The 23,095-nt window shown below is 43.0% G+C and overlaps 1 protein-coding gene across 1 annotated transcript in view; it reads right to left on the reverse strand.

Annotated features, from left to right (window-relative positions):
• LOC147707857 (uncharacterized) overlaps positions 1–23,095 on the reverse strand; it is a 910,329-nt gene that overhangs the window by 378,379 nt on the left and 508,855 nt on the right. Inside the window, exons 31-32 of the mRNA XM_086925682.1 lie at positions 13,376–13,529; positions 8,829–8,924 (exon numbers count right to left, since the gene is read on the reverse strand). Coding sequence (XP_086781808.1) covers positions 8,829–8,924; positions 13,376–13,529 — 250 coding nt within the window. The remainder of the gene's footprint in view (positions 1–8,828; positions 8,925–13,375; positions 13,530–23,095) is intronic.

Genomic DNA, 23,095 nt, shown 5'->3' on the forward strand with positions numbered 1-23,095 from the left:
TTAGATTTGTAGAGAACTTCTTGTCACCCGTGAGGTATCCATGCCCCGGTGCTCTAAGTTACATATCTCAGCTAGGTTATTAGAAATATCCTTTAACTCTAACTTCTAGTCCGCCCATTCCATCAGACAGACCAGTCAGTGCTACCAATGCAGGTTACTTACTAGAGTGTTTCATCCTGTGATTGTAGGACAGGCGGAACACAGGATTTGGACTAAAAGGATTGAACAGTGTTACTGATTACTTGAGTTATTCTGGTTTTCCTTTCTAAATAGCTGAGTGGAGACATCATAATCTGCATCTCAAGTCACTGCAACACCACCAGGTTTCAGAGAGATGAGTGGTATGGTTTATGCCATAAGCATATAAAGTAAACATACACCATTATAAAACCAGCAGCAAAACTTGTGTTTGGGCCTAATATAGAGTTTGGTGGACGGGTAGTCTGTCACAAAAGATGGCAAAGATCCCATATGCTTTTTTACACGGGCCCTAGGGTATGCACTTGTTAATACGGTGGATGGGCTACCTGTCTCGTTTGTGATTGAGTAATCTGTCCACCAAATTTTAAATTAGGTCTTTTGTTTAAAGTTGACACATATATATATATATATATATATATATATATATTCACTGAAAAACCATAGGTTTCAGGCCTTATATAGTTAGGAATTAGAATTTAAAAAACCTTTAAAATTCACTGAAAAAACTATATGTTTTAGGGGTGTTCTAGTTAGCTGGGCATTTCACTCATTCAAAACCATTGAAATTGCTCCTATATAGTTAGTTGTACTAACTATATTTCGCGCACCCGCAATCCACTGCTGATGATGTCACATATTACATCATTCATGACATGGTCAGTGACATCACTGATGACATCTCCAATGACATCACTGATGACATCATTCACGTGACAATCACATACACCTTTTCATACACTAGTAAAATCTTTCATCACTCTTTGTAAAATACAGAGTATCATATTTGAATCCATTGTCACAGCAATACAAGTATCTAAAAACCCACTCAGTGATTCATAGATGTATACACACATCTAATCACTTACCTGTAGATTCACTCATACATGCTGTCAATGAACAATAGAACACTATCAAAAATACTTATACACCTATATCGACATTACCCACCAGCACACATCCTATTCACATATGAAATCATCCTACTCACTTATGCAAACAATGGATCATACTTACATATTTACTTAGCTACACACTTATACAAACACAACTTCATCTATTCATTTAGATAGTAAGTCATGCTTAGTGAATTATAAAATCATTATTACAAGTATACAGTTATCCATACAGTCACTCACACAATCATCTTATGTATACTTCAATCAATCAATCATAACACTTGTATAGCGCGCTACTCACCCGGAAGGGTCTCAAGGCGCTTGGGGAAGGGGGGCCGCTACTGCTCGAACAACCAGGTCTTGAGTTGTCTCCTGAAGGCGAGGTGGTCCTGGGTCAGCCGAAGGTGGATGGGGAGGGAGTTCCATGTCTTGGCCGCCAGGTAGGAGAAGGATCTGCCTCAGGTTTTTTAAATGCTAATTCCTAACTATACAAGGCCTGAAACCTATGGTTTTTTCAGTGAATTTCAAAGGTTTTTTAAATGCTAATTCCTAACTATATAAGGCCTGAAACCTATGGTTTTTTCAGTGAATTTGCAAGGTTTTTTTAATGCTAATTCCTAACTATATAAGACCTGAAAGCCCACCAGGAATCACCAGTAAACGCCAGGGGACTGCATTGCAGAGAGGTGTAATGAAGCCACGCCCCTTTTTACACCTCTCTGCAACGCAGCCCCCGGGCGTGTTTGCAGAGGGGGAACTAATTCCCCTTGCATACTGTGGGTCCCTGGGGGCCAACTAGCCCACCTTGAACCTGCAGTATGCACCAGAAGGCTGCATTGCAGAGGTGTAATAAGGCCACAACCTTTTTTACACCTCTCTGCAACGCAGCCCCAGTTCATGTTTGAAGAGGGGGAACTAATTCCCCTTGCATACTGGGGGCCCCTGGGGGCCAACTAGCCCACCTGGAACCTCCAGTATGCGCCAGGGGGCTGCATTGCACAGAGGTGTAATGAGGCTATGCCCCATGTTACACCTCTCTGCAACGCAGCCCCCTGGCACGTTTGCAGAGAGGGAACTAATTCCCCTTGCATACTGGGGGTCCCTGGGGGCCAACTAGCCCACCAGGAGACTCAAGTATGCGCCAGGGGGCTGTGTTGCTTTGCCTTGGAGGGCGGCAGTCCCCGGGGTAGTGTGGGGGGGATTGGGCACCCCCACACTTCTTTATCACTATGCCCCCGCGATTTGGTCCCCCTGGGGGTAATTTTTAAAAAAAAATACTGGGTTAAAAAAAATAAAAAATTGCCTTGGGGGTCCTTGTTGGACCACCTTAACAGGCCTAGGGGGTCAGGGTGTTTCTACCCTGCCCCCTTTTTGTGTTCTGCATGTTTGTTTTTCTGCTTTCTTGTGCCTCAGTCTAATGAGCACAAGATGGCTGCCAACACTTCCTGGTTTGGAGTGATGACAGCCAATAAGCATGCAGCTTTCTCGGAAAGGTACGCGCACCGTCCGCGTAACGTACGCATACGTACGCGGACCCGTGCACGCACGGTACGCGCACCCCGTGATTTTTAAAAAAATATATATTTTTTTGCCTTGGGGGGTCCTAGTAGGACCCCCTGAGCAGGCCTAGGGGGTCAAGGTGCTTCTACTCTGCCCCCTTTTTGAGTTCTACACGTTTGTTTTTCTGCTTTCTTGTGCCTCAGTCTACCGAGGCACAAGTTGGCTGCCAACAATTTCTGTTTTGGAGTGTTGACAGACAATGGCAGCCAATCAGCATGCAGCTCGCGCACGCGAAGGTCCGCGCACGTATATATAAATATATATATATTATAGTTAGCTGGACATTTTACTCATACAAAACCATTGAACTTCCCCTGGTATAGTTAGTTGTACTCACTATAACTTGTGCGCCCGCAATCCACTGCTGATGATGTCACATATTAAATCATTCATGACATGATCAGTGACATCACTGATGGCATCATCCAGTGAATGTGGTTTGCTTTGATATTTAAATATGTATTATAAATACACTACTTTGCATTGAAGAATGAGTGGATATATAAATATAAATGCGTGGATGGTGGTTTTAGTAACAGTGTCATTGATTGTTTCCTTGACTAATTTGTAGAGTCTCATTATATATAATGTGTAGTTACCAAACTGTGTGAAAGTCTTTATTGTTTTGTCTTAATTGCTATGTGAAAGACTATATTTGTTATTGGTTTCTTAACTGAGTATTTGTATGGGTAAATGAATGTTTATGTGGTTTGGTGGGGGGTGTGTGATTGCCAAAAAATGTGTGAATAGTTCATTCAGTAGGTATATGAGGTTAAGACTACATTTTATAACAGTTGTTTCAGTGAGTGTATATGTTTATGGGTGTGGTGGTGATGAAATATTTCTCTCAATGGTACATCTCCATTAAACTTGAAAAAAAAGGCAGTGTATGTGACAGTTATATCTAATTAATTGTGCCTAAGACTTAGTGATTGTATGAGTCACTATATGGATAACTGTATACTTGTAATAGTGATTTTATAACACACTAAGCGTGAGTTACTATCTATATAAATAGATGAAGTGGTGTTTGTAAAAGTGTGTAGGTGAGTAAATGTAACTATAATCAATTGTTTGCATAAGTCAGAAGGATGTCTTTATAAGTGAATACAATGGGTGCTGGTGTGTAATGTTGAAATAGGCATATAAGTATATTTGATAGTGTTCTGTTGATTATTCACTGCATATAACACTGAATCTATAGGTAAGTGATTAGATGTGTGTATAGTTCTATGAATAACTGAGTGGGTGTTTAGAAATTTATATTGGTGTGTCAATGGTTTCAAATGTGGCACTTTCTATTTTACAGTGAGTGATGAAAGATTATACTAGTGTGTGATGCGGTGTATTTGATTGTCACATGGATGATGTCATCAGTGATGTAATTTGAGATGTCATCAGTGATGTCATCAGTGATGTCACTGACCATGTCATGAATGATGCACTTTTTGTGACGTTCCGGTGGCACAGAAGACTGAGTGATATTTATCAGGCAGGACTAAGCCACTTTTTGTGGCATAATCCTGCCTGATAAATATCAGTCCCTTTAACGCAGTGTCCTGCGTTAAAGGGACGTGCAATGGGTGTTGCTGGGGGCGTTCCCAGCAGCATCCATGGACTTGAGTAATTTATAGCATCCTCAAAGTCAGTCTTTCAAAAATTCCAAAGTATAGGACATGATAATCCAAATCCAAATGTTTCTCAAGAAAAGTCATAAACCATGTCCTTGGGTCATATCTGCCCAAACGCCGATATTCCGAACGATTGAAAATGACTTTTTTTGAGAAACATTTGGATTTGGATTTGGATTATCATGTCCTATACTTTGGAATTTCTGAAAGACTGACTTTGAGGATGCTATAAATTACTCAAGTCTGCCCGAATTGTGTGGGTCAAATTGATACCTAGTCACTTTGAATAAGAATGTACTTACGTCTCGTCTAACATTTGGAAGAAATATCTAGTTATATGACAACAGGATACCAACATAACTTGAAGGAAATAAGAACGCCCTGAAGAAGTTCTGTTGTACAGAACGAAACGCATCGGCTGGATGTGGTACATAAACTTAAGGAAAATAAAAGCATTTGAATATACGCCAAGATTCAGCGCTTCAATAAGGACTCTAAGTGATATGATTTGATTGGACATGCTGTTGTGCAAGTGGTGCTGTGCCAAACTTTGGAATATTCTCCACTACTCTCTACTACTCACTCTCTACTACTCCACTACTCTCTAATACTCACTCTCTACTACTCATTCTCTACTACTCTACTACTCTCTACTACTCTCTCTCTCTACTACTCACTCCCTACTACTCACTATCTACTACTCTCTACTACTCACTCTCTACTACTCTCTACTACTCTCTCTCTACTACTCTCTACTACTCACTCTCTACTACTCACTCTCTACTACACTCTACTACTCACTCTCTACTACTCTCTACTACTCACTCTCTACTACTCACTCTCTACTACTCACTCCCTACTACTCACTCTCTACTACTCACTCTCTACTACTCACTCTACTACTCACTCTACTACTCACTCTCTACTACTCACTCTCTACTACTCTCTACTACTCACTCTCTACTACTCTCTACTTTTCTCTCTCTCTGCTACTCACTCTCTACTACTCACTCTCTACTACTCTCTACTACTCACTGTCTACTACTCACTCTCTACTACTCTCTACTACTCACTCTTTACTACTCTCGTCTACTCATTCTCTACTGCTCTCTACTACTCACTCTACTACTTACTATCTACTTCTCTCTACTACTCACTCTCTACTACTTACTTTAATACTCTCTACTACTCACTCTCTGCTACTCTCTCTACTGCTCTCTACTACTCACTCTCTACTCTCTATTACTCACTCTCTACTCTCTACCTCTCTCTATTAGTCTCTACCTCTCTCTACACGCACACATATACACGTATATATATATGCATTTATATATATGTATGTGTGTATATATATATATATATATAGATACATATATAAACATATATAATCTGCATATCTATATAAATACAAATATAAATGCATGCATACATATACATATATGCATAGATATGCATGTTATTTACATGAAAGTTTGAAAAACACGAATAAAAGCAAAGCTAAAAAGCCACCTAATTACAAACAGAATGGCTTTAACTTAAACGAGGGCGAGATCTATTGCATTTTCAATGCTTGTTTACTTTGGTTCCATCAAGAAGGCATTCAGATGTGTCACACATTTGCCATAAATTCTGAATGTTAGCACTCTAGTTGCTCATTAGATCACTGTAGAAAAGCTACTGCTCACCAGGGAAGTCTGCTGCTGGTATTCAAAGTGCATGTTTCAGTCTGCATGTCAGAATTTCTTTAACCCCTTCGATGTTCATGACAAGCTCAGCTCGTCATGAGGCACAGTGGAGCTGTGCTCATGACGAGCTGAGCTCGTCATGATCATCGGGATTTCCAACAAGACCAGCACCGGAGGAAAATACCATCAGCATCGATGGTGTTAATGAAATAGAAGAGGATTTGAGAAGTCACTCAAAATGTGCCCTAATTTTTCTTTCTGAAGCACTAATCATACTTTCTATGGCAAAATGAACCCCCTCGTTTTTGTTCCTTTTTACATTAAATGTTTTCAGACTTACCACTTCATTCCAATCAAGATGGCTTCTGGTGTGCCATACTTTTGTCATGAGTAAAACTGTTAGCGCTCTAGTTGTTCTTTAAAACACTCTGGGACATTCTGTCATTGGGCTATACTTGGGCTACATCTGGGTGATATTTGGGCTACACTTGGGCTCTTTTGTCTCTGGTGGCCATCTTGGGAGACTGCATGTCAGAATTTTTTAATGAAATAGAAGAGGATTTGAGAAGTCACTCAAAATGTGCCCTAATTTTTCTTTCTGCAGCACTAATCATACTTTCTATGGCAAAGTATACCCCCTCATTTTGTTCCTTTTTAAATTAAATGTTTTCAGACTTACCACTTCATTCCAATCAAGATGGCTTCAGGTGTGCCATACCTTTGTAATAAGTAGGACTGTTAGCGCTCCAGTTGTTCTTTAGAACACTCTAGGAGGCTGCAGTAGAACACAAAGGAATCAACTTGACTATGGCAACATCATTTACAATGGCGCCCCAGCCTACGCCATTCACCGTCTGCAGCTAGTGCAGAACCAGGCCGCCCGCCTGATTCACGGCCTGCCCAAATTCCACCGAGCTACTCCCTTACTGCAGGCACTGCAATGGCTGCCGGTGAAAGAGCGAGCCCTGTTCAAGCTTGGCTGTACCACCTTTCAGGCCAAAATGGGCACCGCCCCGGAGTTCATCTGCTCCGTCATCAAGCCCTACACGCCGGGTAGAGAGCTTCGATCCACCCATCAGGCCCTGCTAACTACCCCCCGTTTCAGAAAGAAAAAGGCGGGCGGAACAAAATTTGCAGTTCTCGCTCCTGCGTTCTGGAACTCCCTTCCGACCGAACTCCGCATGACATCCTCTTACATCGAGTTCCGGAAAGGTCTTAAAACTCTGCTCTTCTCCCGATCCTATAAGGTCTAGATTCCCTCCGCTCCTGTTGTCTCCTCGCAATCCGAAAGCGCCAAGAAACCGCGTGGTAGAAGCGCGCTATACAAATGTTTTTTAAATTCAACTGACAGTCTCTGTCCTTGTTGGATGTACATGTTTTACTGAGAATGTCAGACTTCATTCTCACATGACTGAGAAAGATAATGTGAATTTACTGAAAATATGCTTTCAGTTTAGCTTATAGATCCCCTTCCAAACCACCTTGGGAAAAGCATGAGATAATAGTTTTCTTTCAAACATGATTCATGATATCCCAGCAGAAGGCTTTTTCACATGGTAAAATCACCTCAGAACACACCACAATTCCTAAAATGAGTATGGTACCATCAACAAATGATTTATAATGTAACTAAAGTCCTAAAACCTTCTATTAACTGCAATGCTTTTTAATGAGGTGCTATCATGTATATTGGTCCCAAAATGGCTGCCAACACTTCTTGGATGAAGTGCTGACAGCGAATCAGATCTCACGATGAGATGTGCGGTTAGGCTCCGCCCAGATATATATATTTTTTTCCTTTTGATTTTCTCAGGAACTACTGGAGGGATTTACACCATTTAAGCAAAAGGCCGATCTGCGAACCAAACTCTACCTCTCTGCCAAATTTGGTGTAATTCCGTTCAGCCGTTCGGGCTGTAGCCGTGTCTAATCATCCTATGGAAAATATCATGGGGAAAACACGTTTTGGGACCCCCCTTTTTTCTCAGCCCCCACTTTACGAATCCCCCCAAAACTTTCAGGGAAGGAGCGGAGCGGGCCATCTTCTTTGAGAAATTCGCGAAGATTCATCAACCAGCGCCAAAGTTATTCCGAATAGAATGTTGCGGATTTCCTATGGAAACTAGGTCCTAACTATATATACCTACTGGCGACCGCCAGTAGGTAATATATATATATATAAATATGTTTTTGTAGACATATCTATACAGCCTTCATTCTGACATAAGAATGCGGTCGCAGCTCCATCAGATTTTGGTAACCTATCATCCTGATTTTGAGGATTCCAATGCTGACGAGAGACTGGGTGGGTTTAGGTACTGTAGCATCAGCAGTGGATTTGTGGGTCTGTTGTTTAAAATGAGTGTGCTAGAACAATTACCATATGCGCAGCCGATCGAGTTCATTGGGCGTCGCTGAAGCCTTGGCAAAGGCATTCAGTTGTTGTCTGGGTGAAGTGGCAGTGGTATTGTTCGGCATGTTGATATGTGGGTGCATTAACTGTACTTAGTTGGAGTATTTCAAGTGTTATGTAGTTCTATTGAACATGTTCTGTTAATTGTGGATCATGATGTATTTGTTCTACCGGTTTAGGACATATTTCGGTATACTAATAATTTCCTTTTACTTTTACATTTACAAAGTAGAGCACATGCAGCACACCTTTGTGTCTCCCCAAATGGATGCAGTGGTGATTTTAAGTAAACCAGTTCCAAAGACCAAACAGCATTAGGTAGAGTCCAGAGTAAACTAAGTAAAATGCACAGTAAAGGAGGCAACCGATTCAATTAATATCACACTAAGTAAGTGTCAACATCAAATAAATCCAGAATAAAAGTTGTCGTCTCTCCACGTACCTGCATATTATACTCTGTGTTGCAAGGGTTGCTAATTAAAACGGGGAACAGTCCCCCGTCTGATAGAAATGTTCTCCAGGGAAACATCATAAATGTCTGAAAAAGATAGAGAAACGTAAAAAAGTCAAAATTACAAAAGTAAATGTACTCTGTAATATCAAACAGTTTGATGACATGTCTACTATTCATTGTTCTCTAGATAGGTAATGTGTGGTATGCACAGGCAGTACACCTGTCTCTTTGGATGTTAACAGATCAGTCAAACAGGGGACATGTAAGAAAGGGACGTCATGTATTTCAAAAACAAATATATTGAAATAGTTCCTCTAGGAAAATGGATTGTCTCTTGAGCAACGTAACAGACTGCAGCGGGCACTGAACAGCTATAACTCTCAGTGAAGAGAACTGATATCCGAGCATCACTCCCTGGGTGCAGGACCTACACGCAACAATAGCTGCCTGCAGGAGCTCACGTGAGGCTCTTAAATATAAAGGGGGCATTTTTGAGTAACCCTATTCATCCATTGGTTGCTTTGGGTCTGCACCCTTCAGTAACTGCTTGATGATATTATCATTGATATATTGGGCCCATCAACAGGAGCATTTTCTCTTTAACAATGTGATATTTGGTAGTTGGTGTATTTGCCTGCCTATAAGTGCCCTCCCCAAGAATGTTCTAAACAAACTCCTGATTATCCAACATATGGCTGTGAGAGTCATGCTATACTTACCACAGAAGATTTCTGTTGCCCATCATCTCGACCATCTACACTAGCTGCCAGTCGAGAAGAGCTCAAAGTACTTACTACTTACCACAAAGCTATCTATGGACCGTGTTTGGAATTTGTTAAGGACAAGATCGTTATCAATACACCAGCTCACACGTTTGCTTTCTCTTCTGTCCAAGTATCTTCTAACTAGGCAAGAAGGACGTTCCTTTCATATGTGACACATCTTGGTTATAGAATGCAGTTCCTTCACACTTACACATCAGGAATCACTTAGCTTTTAGAGAATCAATCAAAATGCACCTCTACAAATTAACTAACCAAAAAGAAGGCATACCCAGCGACAGTATACCTGGTTTAGTAGTTATGCACACACCAAAAAAAGCACAAAGAGCTAAAGTTCCAGATCTTTGTCCTAACACTTTGAATCTGCGATCTTCGTTCCACTGGAGTTGAGATTTGAGTATATATTGGAGTCTTTTCTCCAGGAGATCAACTGGAGTGGTACTACTAATGCAATTACTAACTTTTCACACAATTTTAAATGCCATGCTCTTAAGCCAATGGCTATCAGCGGAGAAGATTTAAGGCTGGTGAAAGCCAATTGTTTTCCCTAAATTAAGTCTCAATCTTGGCTCCAGGATTTTATTAGTGGGGTTGTTGTGCAGTTTGGCACTTCGGGAGACCATCCAACAATGCATTTGCATAATACAATTTGCATTGTGTTAAAGATGCCGCTCATCATTTGTGGAGCTTCTTATCAATGTACAGAGGTGTTTGCGCCACTGACCTAATGTGTGCCTCAACAATGAGACCGACATTTCGGATGATGCTGAGTATTCTTGCAAAAGGTGATGGAATCCAAAGAGTTTGGAAGGATGACTAAGCCCATCACTTGCTTGGAATTTCTGAATGGAGTTTATAATGGGCACCTCATTTTTCTGTTCTATTTAGATTCATTTTGTATCTGTCCAGAAGGTGACTTCTTCCAAACCTCTTTTGAGTTCAGGGAAGTCATCTTGCTGGTCCCTGACACACAGAGAAATGTATGCATCATCTGGGAAAAAAGAGGAAAAAGCATAACAGTGGGCTGATGATGAAAATAATGGCTTAATGAAGATATTAATAGTGATGATAGATGTGAACATTTGCTTCTAGTTTATGGTCCCAGATGAAGGGCGATTCAGCCCGAAATGCATTGGACTGAAAATCATGTTGTTTTGATTGAATATCACTAATCATGGAAATGAACAGTTTGGAATAAATATGAACTTATGATTAAAAAAATAAGACTATTCCAACATAAAGACTTTCATGAACTTATGTTTAAAAATAACTGATCTGGACTATTCCAGTCACACAAGAGTGGAGCGCCAGGGGATGCTTCCAACATCTGTTGGGATCACTTTCTTGATATTTTAATTGACGTCCACGACAAGAGACACCACCCGGGCAGCACCCTCAAAAATGGAAGACATTGGTGAATCATTCCTATAAAACTTCTAGCACACTAGAGCTGTGCAACTCTCCAACACTTTGGTCTAACATTTGGTGCCTCTCATATTCCACACTAGATTCTGCAAACAGAAAGGGACTCAGGCCACCACACTTGTTTGACCCGTTACAAATAATTAAACCATTTTAAAGCTGTCTTTGGCATACAGCTGTCCAATCTGAGCCAATGAATTAAAGGCTGAAATTCAAAGTCTTGAATGCATTAGACAAATTAAGAAGGATTAACACTGACAATTCACCTTTGGCAGCTTTAGTTAAAACATAACGTAGTGGGGCAATCACTGTCTCAGTACCATGGTGTGTCCAGAAGGCACACTGGTAGACCAGCAGTTGATGGTCTAGGAATTCCTGAAACTGAGAAGCAGTGACCCTCTCCGCGTTTTTGACACTGTGAACACCAGCAATTGGGTAGACATTTTGAAACACACTGGGATCTAAATATCTTTTTAATTAGCAGATCTACTGCTTATTTTTCTATTGCAGGTCACGCCTGTCTTGAATGATTTATTCACCAGTTTGGTAACTCATGGGGCAGTAATCAGAGGCACGTAACTGGATGCCAGTCCACCCAGCCCATCATCTTCATAAAATGTTGACTTGATTTTTCTCTGGAGTCCTTCAGTTTTTTGGATCGTCAACTCGTAAAAACGAAAAAAGAGAAGATTTTACATCCTCAACCGAACCTCCTTCATTTACTACAACCTCTTCTAAAATAGTATATGTATCGACCTTTGGCCAGTTCTAGTAAATTCATTTGAACAAAACGGGACATATTAGATTATTTTACAGTTCCTCTACATGTTGGTGAGTGAAGAGGTAGACATCTTGGATTCATGACTTACTGTACTCATTTTGTCCAGAGTTGAGAGGTGTTGATAGTTCGACTTGTGTGTGTGAGAACAGAGAAGCACGATTCACGGCCCATGGTTCCCCAGGTTTTTCTTTTAAGAAAAAGAAACAGGACTGGTCTTTAGGAGTCCTTGAAGTCAGGAAAATTTGGAATCCATGAAAGTTGGAACTCATGCCTAGATTTACATCTTTCGAAAGGATTGTTTTTGAATCAGTTCAAAGTAGCCAGACATATATGCACATAACCAGGGGTGACTGGCTCTTTTTTTCAGAGCAGGAACTGCAACTGGTTCGTTATTATAAAAGTGATCCAATAAGCACTTACAATGAGGAGTAGTGAGAAATACCTGCGAGTTGGATATCATGCCTAGCTTTGAACATCCCAAAAAGACTGATCTTGAATCAGATCCTCAACTGTATTTTCTTCTAACTAGATCTTCACACGCCCCTTCCATGCACGTTTACCCACACCCATACATCCTATCTCCCTCTAAGCATCCACCACCAACCCACACCCAAGTACCCAAGTATATATCTATCCACCCACAACCAAGCATTCGTCCATCCACCTACCCTTGCGGCCATCCAGCTACCCAACCACATCAATCAATTTTCTGTGTGCTCTCACAGTCATCCAACCATCTAGTCATTGCTGTACACAATGCAACAGTCATCAATCCATCCATGCAAACAATCAAATGAACATGTGTGTTCTTATCAGGGTCCTGCCTGTGTGCTATATGTGCCTATATGTTTGATGTTTGTGCATCCAACCATATCATACCCTAACCTCCAGCCAGTAAAACAGAACTACTAGCAATGGTAGACCTTGTTTTGATAAGGCAATCATCATTACTAGGCTCCGGTGTAGAGCTTCTTGAGCATATATTTACGATTTGGACATAGAATTAATGTAATGAACATTGCTAGTGAGTAATAGAGTCATGCACCACCACTGTATGATGGTGGGTCATGGATTTGGGGTGTGGCTATTATCATATCCTGTATGTCCTGATTCAAAGGAAATTTACAGAGCAGACACTAATGGCTTACTGATCTATTCTTTTTTATTCAAACCCTCTTTGGCATTGTGTTTTCTGCTTCTGGGGGAGGGTGTCTATGCTGTCCTTGCTGTCTTCTAACCTAGAATACCCTCCTCCTTTACGTCTTGCCCCAATCCCGTCCCAGGGCAGGAAAAGTTGTCCATTGTAGTGGCTCTGTCCTGCAGGGCCTAATGTCATCACAACACAACAGCTATATACATAGTTGTCGATCAACGTTTGCCCTTTAAGACTAATGCATGCTGTTGGGCGTCCTAAATTATGCATCTTAGAAGCAAAACTGCGAACAGAATAGCATGTCCAGGATGTGCTCTTGCCTTACATTTCTGACATACTGTGTATTGATATACCATAGACATCAGTATTTGTTTATTATTAAGGTACCTCTACTCACCCTGTGCTTCCGAGGATCCAGCGGCTGAGGCAGAGGTAGTTGTGAAGCAAAGGCACTCTTGACTACAGAGTTACTCAGTGGAGGCAGTCCATGGAACATGTTTTCTGTAGTAGCAGAGTGGGCCGAAAGATTCCCGACAGAAAGAAATGCCTCTCTAAAAGGATATAGTAATAAAATTGAGGTTATAAGAACAACAAACACATCCTGTAGCTGTCCTGATATTCTATATTTGAGCATCACTGCACATGTCATAACAGTTGCCCTTGCTCTGAGGTGATGAGCATGACTAAAAAGTGGCAATCACAACATGTTTAAAACATACAAGAGCTTATAGGCTCTGCCAGGTCCTACAGCGTCATTGTCTCTTACTCTTCTCTCACAGCTGCCCTTCAAAGCATTTACAGTGAGCACTCTCAGGTGGCGATATAGTCAGAATAAGTAATGCAATAGAAGTGGATGGTTTTATCAATTAAAGGTATGGCTCTGTTTAGCATGTCCCAATCTGTTTCCACTAATATATAGCTTAGTTCCTTTCCCTAGCAGGCTAGAGTGTGTGTTAGACCTGGCATCTTTTGGTGTGATTTCCCCTGACATTTTGCCTTCTGACTCCTGTTTTGACTGTGTGCTGAACTTAATTTTTGCTGGCCTTAGGACTCTGGACACTCTTTCACTGCTAACTAGTGCTAAAGTGCATGTGCCCTGTGTCTAAAATGTAATGGCATTTGGTTTCTCCATGGTTGGCATATTTGATTTACTGATAAATCCCTAGTACAGTGCACTATATGTGCACATGAGCTGTAAATATAATGCTACTAGTGGGCCTGCAGCACCGATAGTGCCACCCAGATGAGTAGTCCTTTAAACACGTCCCAGGCCTGCCACTGCAGAGCCTGTGTATGCAGGTTTAAACTGCCATTTCGACCTGGCAAGTTCACCTACTTGCCAGGCCCACACCTTCCCTCTTCGTACGACGCACCCCCCTCTGACTTCCCTAAATCCAAAATCCAAGTGATCACAGACCTCCGGAAAGGCCTTCCCTGCACAAAACTCCCGAGACTGCCCATCCTTACCACCATACCTAGGGTGCCCAAAGAAAGGACCGCCAGCAACAAAGAGCTTTTCGCCAACTGCTTACTGATCAACTGCAGATCGGCCTCACTACACGCAACTGTACTAGCAGAGACTATCCTCTCGCATGACATTGACATTGCGTTCCTCACAGAGACGTTGCTCAATGAGATATCCCCACAATGCTTAGACATGTTTGTACCCTCAGGCTTCTCCCTCATCAACAAAGACAGGATAGACAAGCGAGGAGGAGGGGTTGCTATTATCCATAAGGACAACATGGTCATCACGGAAAATAACTCTTTTGATTACAATACATTTGAATGTCTCTCATTCAACATCAAGACCAAAGATGGTGGTTCTTTACTTTGTCACCTGCTCTATCACCCCCCAGGTAAAAACGCTGCATTCAGAGAACAACTATCCGACCTGATAGCACAGGGTGCACTCGGTGATACCAATAATCTAATTCTTGGTGACCTGAACCTACGGTGGAACGAGACCAATAACCCTCTAATCCAATCTCTATCCAGTCTCCTCTGTGATAACAATTTAATCCAGTACTGCACAGAGGAGACACACTACAAAGGAGCCACACTGGATGCCATCATTGCGCAAAGAAACACAATCACTATCAACTATATCCAGTTGACTGGTCAGACAACCACATGATCCTATTTCATATCAATCACACCACTCTCTCCCAATCACCTCCACAAGATCCCCCCAAATGGCTGAAAAACTTCTCTCAAGTTCCCTTGGGAATCCTGGAAGATCAGATAAGCTCACTTCTCCCCAACACCAATGACTACCTCTCCACTAATGACCTCACCAATTGTTACAATGCTAAGCTAGTGTCCTTACTTGACAAAATAGCTCCTTTAAAGCTCAAAAAGGGCAGAGCCATCCCATCCAGATCATGGTTCAACTCTGACCTCAACTCCGAAAGGAGGAATTTAGGAGCCAAAGGTGACCTGAACCTACGGTGGAACGAGACCAATAACCCTCTAATCCAATCTCTATCCAGTCTCCTCTGTGATAACAATTTAATCCAGTACTGCACAGAGGAGACACACTACAAAGGAGCCACACTGGATGCCATCATTGCGCAAAGAAACACAATCACTATCAACTACATCCTGTTGACTGGTCAGACCACCACATGATCCTATTTCATATCAATCACCCCACTCTCTCCCAATCACCTCCACAAGATCCCCCCAAATGGCTGAACAACTTCTCTCAAGTTCCCTTGGGAATCCTGGAAGATCAGATAAGCTCACTTCTCCCCAACACCAATGACTACCTCTCCACTAATGACCTCACCAATTGTTACAATGCTAAGCTAGTGTCCTTACTTGACAAAATAGCTCCTTTAAAGCTCAAAAAGGGCAGAGCCATCCCATCCAGATCATGGTTCAACTCTGACCTCAACTCCGAAAGGAGGAATTTAAGAGCCAAAGAAAGAAAGAAAGTGGAGAAACAACCCGACCTCCATACTCTGTGATCAACTCAAATCAGCCCGTAGGAAGTACAGCAACCACACCAAAAACAAGAAATTCAGCTTTTTCCGCGCGGCATTGGATAGTGCCACAAACAGACCTAAGGAGCTCTATAGCATCAATAGACAACAAACCTCCAAGCCAGTGTCCTCATCTGTACAGGTGTCCAAAGAACTCTGTGACAACTTTGCCCATTTCTTCAACGACAAGATCTCAAAAATCGAACTATCATTGGACATCAACAACTTGCACCTCATGAAGAGCATCACAGCTGTGCCACACGATCTCTCTACTGGCTCCTCTCCCAATTCCTGGCTCAGCTTCCGTCCCGTTTCAGAAAATGAGATAATCACGATGATCTCCACCTCCAAACCCTCAGCTCACGTCCTAGACCCCATGCCTCCCCTACTGATCAAAAACATGAAGCACGCCTTTGCACCGCTCTGGAGCACAATCATAAATAGCTCCCTAAAAAACGGAGTGGTTCCTGATTTTCTTAAAATGGGGCAAGTCACCCCCCTGTTGAAAAAACCCGGCCTAGATCTGACAGATCTGAACAATTTTAGACCTGTGCCAAACCTTCCCTTGCTCTCAAAAACACTAGAAATATGCGTACTACATCAACTAACACAGCACCTGGACAACATCAACCTCTTGGACCCCCACCAGTCTGGCTTCAGAAGAGGCTGCAACACAGAAACCGCGATTCTCAACATCATGGACGATATTCATGGATTACTAGACTCTGACCAATGCTGCCTCCTCATTCTCGTTGACCTTTCGGCAGCATTTGATACTGTTGATCACAAACTCCTCATAAGGGCTCTCCAAGAATGAGCTGGTCTTGGTGAGGTAGTCCTCAAATGGTTCTCCTCCTTTATCCACAATCGCAGGCAAAAAATAAAAGTCTAATACTTCACCTCCGAACTTCAGCAACTCAACAAGGGCGTCCCTCAAGGCTTGGTGCTCTCACCACAACTCTTTAACATCTACATGGAACTTTTCTCCAAACTACTCAGAAAAGCCAAAATCCACTTCCACCTCTATGCTGATGATACGCAGATCTATCTGGAAACTACCTCTCTCAGGACATTCAAAGACTAAATGATGTCCTGAAAGATGTACAACACTGGCTGACAAGTAACCACTTGAAACTAAATTCTGACAAGACTGAGACACTCCTCATCTCGAACAAGGATGATAACCTCCAAATCACCGAATGGTTAAAGGCTATGGATGCGCTCAAGGGGAATCTCACTCTAGCAGATTCTGTCAAATCTCTAGGCATCACCTTAGACCCAAAACTGAACATGATGAGACACATTAAGAACTTGGCCAAAAGTGCGTTCCTTAACCTCAGACTACTGAACAAAATCAAACCCTACATTCCAACCAATGATCTCAAACAGGCCACCCAATCTCTGGTACTGTCAAGACTGGACTATGGGAACGCAGTCCTAACAGGAATCCCTAAATCGCACTTGGCCCCCATTAAAACAACGTGCAGCTGCCAGAATGATCACTGGCATCAAGAAATTTGATCATATCTCTCCTGCACTCAATGAACTCAAATGGCTTCCAGTAGAAATGCGAAGTAGCTTCAAAACAGTCTGCCTAACCCATGAAGCCCTTCACACCGGCAAACCCGAGTACCTGGCGAAAAAACTCACAAAAGCCAGCCAATCCTGGAATCTGAGAAGCTCAAACTCCCTCCTACTCATCCCACCTAAAACCAGAAGAAAGCGCCCCCAAAATTTGGAATTCCATTCCCCCGCACATTAGAACCATTCCCTCCTCGGGGGCAAGATGGCCGCGGGTCTGACTCAGGAGTAGGTCGCTTCTACCTCCCTCTCCCGCTGTATGAAGAAAGGAAGAAACACATCGGGAGAAGTATGAGAAGAATGAGAAACAAAGAATGACGAGCAAAGGATGGCTTAAGAACACCCTACAAAGTGTGCTGCCATTTATGCGGACAAAGGCACTCAGCAACATTTTATATATTACGCTTGTCGAGCTTAAGGACAGTGTGATACGTCCAATAGCTGAGACCCTGAGGCTGAATTGGAGCTTCAGGATGCCACTACGAGTTAAAACTAAAGACTCTAAGAATTGCGCAAGTGAGGTGGACACCGGTATTCCGACGGACACTCATGCCATTACGAGAATGCAGGCAGCAAAAATGAGCAGTGCCTATTCTACTACAGCCCACCAGATTAACAAACCAAAAGAAAAGACAAAAGACAAGGCTCGGGACGCTGAGCTGAAAGCGGAACTTAGAGCTGAAAGGGCGGAGAGAAAAGCGGCGGAGTGCGCCTTGAAAGTAAAACAGACGAAAGTAACCCCAAAAGCTGGAGAGAACAAAACTCCTAAAGCGGGTAACATGCGGCAACCTACCCTACAGGAAGTCTTCACGGGATCCACAGCATCTGCAGCGGGTAAAGGAATGGGAACCAGAACCGGGGCCGGAGATCTTGTGGTCCATGGCGGCGATGCGCAAATGTTGTACAGCGTAACTACGGAGTCATCTCTACCTGCATCTCCCCCCGAAGCAGAGGTGCGCGCGCAGGGAGTACTGCGCAGACCTCTCACGGACGTGTCGACCTCAGAGCAAGACGAGCAGGGCACAGAGAAACTACCGATTCCTGGAGATGGGAGAGAAGCAGTGAGTACGGCTGGAGAGACTGGTAAAGTGCCAGGAGAGTCGGGAGAGCCAAAAGATACAGAGCTTAAAGATGCAGAGCCATTAGAGTCATCGGAGGTAAGCTACGCAAGGGGCATGGTGCAAACAATGGGGACACCAAAAACATTGTTAGATGCACAAAATAATCAGTTGACTGAAACATTATTGGAGGGGGATAGTACTGGCAAACGCAGGCAGCGGCGCTATCAGTATAGACTCCCCAGGGCCCGCCTTGATTGGGGATACTGAGGAAGGAGATCAAGCTGATCCGGTAGTCCACATAGTGCCAGCAAATGCAGAGGGGGGGCAGCAGGCCCCTGGATCCCCAAATGAGGTCTGCTTCTTCTCAGTAAACGACGAGACAGGTGCTTCAGAAACTTCAGAAGGGGCTTTAACAGGAAGTGAGACAGGGAGTGAGTCTGCTGAAAGCTCAGAAGTAAGCCGAGCTGTAAGAAGGGATACAGAACTGGAGACATCGGATTCAGGGTAGGAGGAATCAATCCAGCAGATTTCCATAACGCAAAAAAAGAAACAGCAGCAGCAGCAGAGGAGTCGAGGACGCCCTAAGAGGCAGGTGCCCGTTAGCCCAACACAAACTGAGGTGACAAAGAAGCTAGTATGGGACTGTTCGGCCACCTCGAGCCTTTACCAAGAAGATGACCTAGCTCAGGGGAGCTCTAGAGACCAGCATAGTAATCAGCATAGCGACACCCCCACTTTGAATTTGCTATACTCTACCCTAAAGCAGATGCAGGGAGAAGCGAGGGCGGAAAGTTAAAGGACAAAGCAAGTGAATAAGAAAATTCAAAGCTCGCTCAGTAAAATGAACAAGCTATATGCTGAGATGGCAGGAAGTATCACAGAGGTGGAGAAAAGAACTGGGAAATTGGAGGATGAGATTTCTAGCTGGCAGGAGTTCAAGGAGGCGCAAGTAAAGGCTACTGAGGATATGAACTGGAAGCTTGAGGATTTTGAAAACAGGCAGAGGAGAAATAACATCAGACTTTTGGGAATTCCAGAGGGGGCAGAAAAGCAAGACCCCAGATTCTTTGTAATTATGCTTCTCAAGGGGGCGTTCCCTGAGATGGATAGATGGAACTGGGATACAGAGGTGCAGAAGGCACACATGTTCCCTTTAACGCAAAAGAAAACATATAGCGGCTCTCAGAAAGACAAACCAAGAGCCATGCTAGTGTTTATGGGGAATTTCTTGGCCAGGCAAGAGATTATGGACAGAGCAAAACCTCAGGATCGCTGCACGTTTAATGGAATAACCTTTTTCACACACCCTGACTTTTGTCATGTCACTGTCGAAAGAAGATGGCGGTTACGTCAGATGATTGACCCATTCCAGAAACTAGGATGTGAGGCTTATCTGCTATTTCCGGCAAGACTCGAAATAATATTAGACGGACAGACAAGGATGCTCTTCTCCGAGATTAAGGCACAGGCCTTTCTGGAGGAACTGAAGGAGAAAAAGAGACACAGAGATATTTGAACTTGGACAATAAGTTGGACATAAAGGGGCACAAAATGTGTTTGATCAGTTGGGGTGAGGGTGGTTCTCTTTGCCGATTTTGGGATTTATTGGATGATAGAAAAAACATACTTTAAAAATGCGGTAAGGCTTTGTAAACGGGAGGGGGGATGTGACACCCTGAGGGTCTGGGAAGCAGCCATGCATAGGTCAGGACTGACCTATTTGCCTGTAAGGGAGGGAGGGTGGGATCAGGGGAGCACAGGACGAGGGACAATGGTAGATTTAATCAGGGGTAAGTGGACACATTTGATTGCCATGGGGAATTTTAATAGAGCTGTTAATAGAGTAAGTCAGTAGCAGGAAGGAAAGGTAAGACCGGTGTGATTGTATCTAGCTGGAATGTGCGCTAACACTAACACTAATGTCAATATTAAGACACTGACACTCAATGTCTGTGGCCTTAATGATAAGGACAAAAGGCAGAAAGTTGCACTGATGCTTAAGGATAGGCGGGCAGATTACATTTTTTTGCAGGAGACTCATATAGAGGGGAATAAGCCGTTTCTGCTAGAACAACTAGGGTTCCGACTGTTAGCCTACTCCAAGCAGGGCGCTTAGAATATGGGGGCGGCCATTTTAACTAAGAGGTTTGACACAATGACAAGGAAAAAGCTAGAAGACCAATGGGGGAGATGGGCCCTGATAGAATGCTGGATCGGAGAGGAGTGGGTTACACTAGGCTCAATATATGGATCTACACAGGATGATCCAGAAGTAATAGACTTTCTGGACATAGAGTTAGCAACTTGGGCGCCAAAAATAATTTTAGCTGGCGACTTCAACATAAACGGAGCTATGGGGCTAGGACTGGATATGAACGGACAGTACATGGGCAGGAAAAGAAGAGTCTGTCGGGCAATTCAGAGGATGGCCAGTAATAGCTCCTTAAGCAATGCATGGTGGAAGTTAAAGCCAGCGGAATCTGGATATAACTATTATTCTGCACCACACAAGATCGGTGTTAGGTTAGATTACTATTTTACATCTGGTTTCCCTTTTTCTAAACTACACATAGAGAGACTTCCACGTATAGTATCAGACCACAACCCACTTATCCTCACAATTAGCGGAGAAGGATCTAGGAGACAGGAAAGGAGCTCTTGGTAGATCCAAGTTATGTTAATCACATGAACAAATGGATAAAAGAATTTTGGGACAATAATAGGGGTAGTACCACGCATGGAAATGCCTGGGACGCTTTTAAGGCAGGGGTCCAAGGCGAGATGCTGAGCTATAGCCTGGCTAAGCAGAAAAAGGAAAGGGATATAGCGGAGCAGTTGAAGAGAGCAGTGGTGGAGGCAGAGCGGGAGCTGGAGCAGGCTATTATAGATAGACTGGACATAGAGCAACAGGTTCTAAGGGTGATGGTAGTAAAGATGGCGGCAGAAGAAAGAATAGCAAAAAAGGCAGCTAAAATCTTTGATATGAGACGGGAGAACTGCTATGAGTATAATGAAAAAGTGGGCCATACTCTCGCAGTAAGAACTAGACAGAGAGTAGCTAAGGGAGTAATTAGGGAAAAACGGGATACAGGAGGAAATATTGTTTCGGATGAGCAGGAGATTCTGGAGGTCTTTAGACAGTTTTATCAGAAACTATATACAGCGGACCAGGACATACTACCAGAGGGGATAAATAGATATCTACAGGATATATTAATCAAAGAAATAGTGGAGGAAGATAGGGATGAGATGGGGGCACCGCTGAGCGAAGACGAAGTTCAGGAGGCCATGCTGAGTCTGCCTTCTGGTAAAGCTTCAGGGCCAGATATGATACCAGGGGAATTCTACAAAGTGTTCTTTAAGACAATGAAATCTGAATGAATGAATACAATACATGAGGCACAGAAAGGAGCATCAACCTCGGCTAGTTGGGCGGGGGCTGATATAATAGTAATCCTTAAGAAAGGTAAGCCACAGACTGATCCGGCTTCATATCGACCAATCACCCTAATAAATGCAGATGTTAAAATATTCTCTAAATCCTTAGCAACTAGACTCTCTGGGGTAATTGAAGGATTGGTCAGTCAGATTCAACACGGATTTATTCCAAATAGGGATACTACACAACATATCAGAAAAGTAATCACTCTATTTGATGCCCAGGGGATTGCACAGGGGGTGCGGGGGTCCCATGCCAGTTCTTCTTTTAGACGCCGAAAAGGCTTTCGACCGTGTGGCTTGGGAGTTCTTATGGGCAGTAATGAGAGAATCAGGGTGCGGGGAAAGTTTTGTGAAAGCAGTACAATCACTATACAGGGCTCCAACGGCACGCATAAGGGTGAACGCGGGACGCTCAAGCCCAATTGAAATCTCGTGTGGCACAAGGCAGGGCTGCCCGTGTTCACCCGTATTGTTTGCAATGTATATAGATCCACTAATTGCTAAATTAGAACAAAATGAGTGCATACGGCCAATAATAACAAAGATGGGCCCAAGCAAAGTCTTAGCGTACGCTGACGACGTGGCAGTTATTACACCTACACCCACTGAGGCTATAAGAGAAATAGAAGCAGACCACTTTGGCCAGGTGGCAGGGTATGCTCTGAATAAAGCCAAAACACAAATCATACACAATGCACATACAGAATGCACAGATTCACGGGTGGTGGCAGATGGGGTATATCTGGGAGTCTCTATCACTGCAGACCTGGATAAATTGGTGGAACTAAACATAAAGCCAATAATAACCAAGTCTAAACGAGACTTAGACAGGGTACATAATATCCATATGTCTATAGTGGGACGAGTGAATTTTGTGAAAATGAATCTTCTTCCAAAGTTTTTATACTTATTCAGATCAATCCCCTTACTTTTTAATGCTGGCTGGTTTAATATAATAGAACAAATATTTAATCGCTTTATCTGGTCCCAAGGTAAAACTAGAAGAGCTCTTAGATTCATGTCGTTACCACGGGAACGGGGGGGCTG

Source organism: Lissotriton vulgaris, chromosome 6 (assembly GCF_964263255.1).
Source record: "Lissotriton vulgaris chromosome 6, aLisVul1.2, whole genome shotgun sequence".
Classification (NCBI taxonomy): domain Eukaryota; kingdom Metazoa; phylum Chordata; class Amphibia; order Caudata; family Salamandridae; genus Lissotriton; species Lissotriton vulgaris.